At 38.5% G+C, this 5643-nt stretch overlaps 1 protein-coding gene across 1 annotated transcript in view; it reads right to left on the bottom strand.

Moving 5' to 3' along the window:
- The window catches only part of LOC133644517 (type I iodothyronine deiodinase-like), a 12031-nt gene extending 6388 nt beyond the window's left edge, over positions 1 to 5643 (bottom strand). The window contains exons 1-2 of the mRNA XM_062039049.1: positions 5195 to 5643; positions 36 to 179 (exon numbers count right to left, since the gene is read on the bottom strand). Coding sequence (XP_061895033.1) covers positions 36 to 179; positions 5195 to 5531 — 481 coding nt within the window. The 5' untranslated portion in view covers positions 5532 to 5643. The remainder of the gene's footprint in view (positions 1 to 35; positions 180 to 5194) is intronic.

Genomic DNA, 5643 nt, shown 5'->3' with positions numbered 1-5643 from the left:
TTGTTTGTACTGTATGCCTGGCCTTGCTGACCCACCAGTTGAATGCGCCTCCTCAATGTAGACCACAAGGAAGTCGGCCACTTCTCTGAAGTCCTTGACGAGCCGTTTGAACTCGGCAAGTTTGGCCATAAACGGTGGTCAGGTGCAGCTTCCAAAGCTCAGCACTAAGGGTCTCTCACCTGCATAGAAGAGCAGCACGTCTGGAGGTTAGCTTCATGGATAAAGACAGGCCAAGGGGGTCTCAGCTATAGAACTGTGTGTGGAATTCCAACTAAAACGCTCCGTCCAAAATCAATGAATCTCAGTTCACTCCAATGAAGGGTTGTGTTTATATACACTATTACATACTTTGTGGGAAAAATCCTGTATGCAACTTTTTGTTTTGTGCGTACGCAAGCTTTGTACAAAACCCAAAACCAGTGAAGTTGGCACGTTGTGTAATTCGTAAATAAAAACAGAATACAATGATTTGCAAATCCTTTTCAACTTATATTCAATTGAATAGACTGCAAAGACAAGATATTAAATGTTCGAACTGAGAAACTTTTTTTTTGTTGCAAATAATCATTAACTTAGAATTTAATGGCAGCAACACATTGCAAAAAAGTTGGCAGAGGGGCATTTTTACCACTGTGTTATATGGCCTTTCCTTTTAACAACACTCGGTAAACGTTTAGGAACTAAGGAGACCAATTTTTGAAGCTTTTCAGGTGGAATTATTTCCCATTCTTGCTTGATGTACAGCTTAAGTTGTTCAACAGTCTCCGTTGTGGTATTTTAGGCTTCATAATGCACCACACATTTTCAATGGGAGACAGGTCTGGACTACAGGCAGGCCAGTCTAGTACCCGCACTCTTTCACTATGAAGCCACGCTGTTGTAATACGTGGCTTGGCATTGTCTTGCTGAAATAAGCAGGGGCGTCCATGATAACGTTGCTTGGATGGCAACATATGTTGCTCCAAAACCTGTATGTACCTTTCAGCATTAATGGTGCCTTCACAGATGTGTAAATTACCCATGCCTTGGACACTAACACACCCCCATACTATCACAGATGCTGGCTTTTGAACTTTGCGCCTGGAACAATCCGGATGGTTCTTTTCCTCTTTGCTCCGCAGACAGTGTCCACAGTTTCCAAAAATTATTTGAAATGTGGACTCGTCAGACCACAGAACAGTTTTACACTTTGCATAAGTCCATCTCAGATGAGCTCAGGCCCAGCAAAGCAGGCGGCGTTTCTGGGTGTTGTTGATAAATGGCTTGCGCTTTGCATAGTAGAGTTTTAACTTGCACTTACAGATGTAGCGACCAACTGTAGTTACTGACAGTGGTTTTCTGAAGTGTTCCTGAGCCCATGTGGTGATATCCCTTACACACTGATGTCGCTTTTTGATGCAGTACCGCCTGAGGGATTCAAGGTCACAGGCATTCAATGTTACATGCAGTGATTTCTCTAGATTCTCTGAAACTTGTGATGATATTACAGACCGTAGATGGTGAAATCCCTAAATTCCTTGCAATAGCTCTTGAGAAATGTTGTTCTTAAATTCTTCGACAATTTGCTCACGCATTTGTTCACAAAGTGGTGACCCTCGCCCAATCCTTGTTCGTGAATGACTGAGCATTTCATGGAAGCTGCTTTTATACCCAATCATGGCACCCACCTGTTCCCAATTAGTCTGTTCACCTGTGGGATGTTCCAAATAAGTGTTTGATCAGCACTCCTCAACGTTATCAGTCTTTTTTGCCACTTGTGCCAGCTTTTTTGAAACATGTTGCAGGCATCAAATTCCAAATGAGCTAATATTTGCAAAAAATAACGTTTTCCAGTTCGAACATTAAATATCTTGTCTTTGCAGTCTATTCAATTGAATATAAGTTGAAAATTATTTGTAAATCATTGTATTGTTTTTATTTATGATTTACACAATGTGCCAACTTCACTGGTTTTGGGTTTTGTAGATAGCAGTAACAAAAAAACAAAAAAAACATGTCATAAAACCATTCCATTTGTAGGATTTACAAGATAATACCTGGATGCCACGCAGGAAGTTCCATCCAAATCTGATGATGCACTTCAGAGTAAAAGTACTGTAAATTCTGCATACTGCATGAGACTTTATATACATCTGATGTTTGACAACAATATTTCTATTTGACTTGTAGGATTTACTAGACAGTCTTGGGATGTCACCCAGGAAGTTCCCATGCAAATTTGTGTAGCACTTCAGAATAAAACCTACTTTGAAACTTGCATTCGTCACATTAAAAAAAACAAAAAACTATAATAAAATAAATATCCTTTTGTTGTCAACCATTCCACTTTTAGGATTTACAAGACAGTCCCAGGATGTCACACAGGAAGTTCCATCCAAATCCGATGGTGCACTTCAGAATAAAAGTACTGTATAGTCTGCATACTGTATGTGACTTTATTTTTCACATCTGATTACAGACACCAATAAGAAAAACTATTTGTGTAAAATAACTATTCCACTTTTATGATTTACTAGACAGTCTTGGGATGTCACCCAGGAAGTTCCATGCAAATTTGTGTAGCACTTCAGAACAAAAGCTACTTTCGTAACTGTATTTTAGAGAGCAATATTTAAAAAAACTAATGCCATATAACCATTCCACTTCTATAATTTACTAGATCAGCGATTCTCAAACTAGTGATATGCGGGCTATATCTAGTGGTGCGCCAAATAAGTCTGTACTGTATATGGAGTATCATTGTTGATGATGCTTGTGCATTGTGTGTAAGTTTACAGAGGCCAAACATATTGAATATACTTGTCAAATAAAACCATCGTTGTTTTTTTATATGAATACTTAGGCCTACTACGCTACTGTAGTTTAAGGTTTGTCATTATGGTGGTACTTGGAAAACCAAGTGTTTTCTGAGGTTGTAGTTGGTGAAAAAAGTTTTAAAAAACCACAGTGGACAGTCATGGAACGTCACCCAGGAAGTTGATGTAGAACTTCAGAATAAATGCTACTTTGAAAACTGCATTCATAACTGTATTTTAGTCAGCAATGAAAAAAACAACAACACGGTTGTCATATAACCATTTCACTTATAGGATTTACAAGACAGTCCCAGGATGTCACACAGGAAGTTTAATTCAAATTTGGTTGTGCACTTCAGAGTAAAGGTACTTTAAATTCTGCCTGACGTGTGTGACTTTATTTACATCTGATTTTATTTTATTTTTTAAAATCCTCCTCTTGTCATCCAACCATTCCATTTGGGACACTTGTGAGTAGATTTTTCTCCATGTGGCCCCTGATCTAAAATGAGTTTGACACCCCTGTACTAGACAGTCCTAGCATGTCCCACAGGAAGTTTCATCCCCATCCGATGGTGCCCTTCAGAGTAATGGTACTGTAAATTCTGCATACCGTATATGTAGTTACATCAAATTTAAGAGAGTCAAAAATTGTCGTACAACCATTCTACTTCTAAGATTTACAAGACAGTTTTCGGATAGACCACTTATAGAATTTACAAGACAGTCCCAGGATGTCACACAGGAAGTTTCATCCAAATTTGGTTGAGCACTTCAGAGTAAAGGTACTGTAAATTCTGCATGACTTTTATGACTTTATTTATTGTTTGGATTATGGACAACAATATTTTAAAAAAAAATCCCCCTCTTGTCATCCAACCATTCCATTTCAAGTTCCAAAGAACTCTGAAAAAACATTTCAGAATAAAGTTAGTGTGTAATCTGCATACTGTACGAAACTGATTTAGGATAACAATATTTAAAAAAAATCCCTGTTGTCATCCCACCATTCCACATTTAAGATTTACTAGACAAGGGGTGTCAAACGTACGGCCCGCGAACAGGTTTTATCCGGCCCGCGGGATGATTTTACTAAGTATAAAAATGAACCTGAAATTTTTGAATGAAAGAAACAGCTGTTCTAAATGTGTCCACTAGATGTCACAATAGCAATTCTTTGTATCTTTTTAGATTAACCACATGAGGTTTGTACATCACTCGAGGAAAATGATCACACTACATAAATAACATAATGTAATTTCATTTTGATATATATTTTTTATCTTCATAGATTGAAAATTAACACCAATGAGTTAACTGATGAACATTATCACATAATTTATTCAGAATATATAAATCACGCCAAATAAATATAGAATACTATCAAGCGCAACATGTAAGTGTAAAAACAACAACAACAACATTATGATTTGTACAATTTCAGAATGTGCTTGTTCTATTTTCAAACAAAGAAAACAATCTGAAGTTGTCTTTATTTTGAAGTTATCGTGCCGTGATTTTACCAGTCCGGCCCACTTGGGAGTAGATTTTTTTCCATGTGGCCCCCGATCTAAAATGAGTTTCATCCACATCTGATGGTGCCCTTCAGAGTAATGGTACTGTAAATTCTGCATACTGTATATGTAGCATACTTGCCAACCCTCCCGTTTTTAGCGGGAGAATCCCGGTATTCAGCGCCTCTCCCGACAACCTCCCGGCAGAGATTTTCTCCCGACAAACTCCCGGTATTCAGTCGGCGCTGGAGGCCACGCCCCCTCCAGCTCAATGCGGACCTGAGACTGAGTGGGGACAGCCTGTTCTCACGTCCGCTTTCCCAGAATATAAACAGCTTGCCTGCCCATAGACGTCATAACATCTAGGGCTTTTATAGAGTGCACAACTGCGCACACAACAAGGAGACGAAGCAGAAGAACGAGGAAATTACAGACATGGCGGCCGAAATGATAGACTCATCATGAACGGAGAAGTTAAACAGGACAATACTGCCATCTAATGGCTAACCACTGGAACACTGAAATTCAAGTATTTTTTTTCTTTCTATGTAAATAAAATATATATATATATATATATATATATATATATATATATATATATATATATATATATATATATATATATATATATATATATATATATATATATATATATATGAAATACTCGAGTTGGTGAATTCTAGCTGTTATATTGGAGGTCTCAAGGTTGGCAAGTATGATATGTAGTTACATCAAATTTAAGAGAGTCAAAAATTGTCATACAACCATTTCACTTCTAAGATTAACAAGATAGTTTTCGTGTATATCACTCATAAAGTTCTATGCAAATATAAATTCGGCATTTCAGAATAAAAGCCCTGCAAAGTGCAGCTGTTGCTGACGCACCTTTCAGGAACTTGCAGATGCTGCTCTTCTCCTTGCCCATGGTGACCACAGGTGAGTCGGGGGCTTCTCTCCCAACAAACGCCTCTTGTCCCAAAGACATCCACGTTTCTCGTATGGTCGCTTTGACGACAGCTAACGACATGAAGGTGGGACCCCAGTCTTCGTACGTAAAATTGGGATTCTTGGACATGAGGATCGTTTGGTCAAATTTAAGGATAGCCTTCTTGGCCAAGCTCGGTGAAACAAGGCTCACAATTCGCAGCAAAGTGACAAAACAAATAAAATACATGCACATCCATGCTGCTTGAAGGCAGACTCCCAATTTTTGCAGAAACATGACTTCGATTGTGCTGTGCTTGAAGTCCCGAGTGTCTGCTCAGTTTGAGTTGGAGTCTTTAACATACACGAAATGTCTGTTAACGCCTACATGCAGTGATGCCTTCAGTGGC

The sequence above is a fragment of the Entelurus aequoreus genome, linkage group LG27 (assembly GCF_033978785.1).
Source record: "Entelurus aequoreus isolate RoL-2023_Sb linkage group LG27, RoL_Eaeq_v1.1, whole genome shotgun sequence".
Lineage (NCBI taxonomy): Eukaryota > Metazoa > Chordata > Actinopteri > Syngnathiformes > Syngnathidae > Entelurus > Entelurus aequoreus.
The sequence above is the reverse complement of the archived record's forward strand: the minus strand, read 5'-3'. Positions and strand labels throughout refer to the sequence as shown.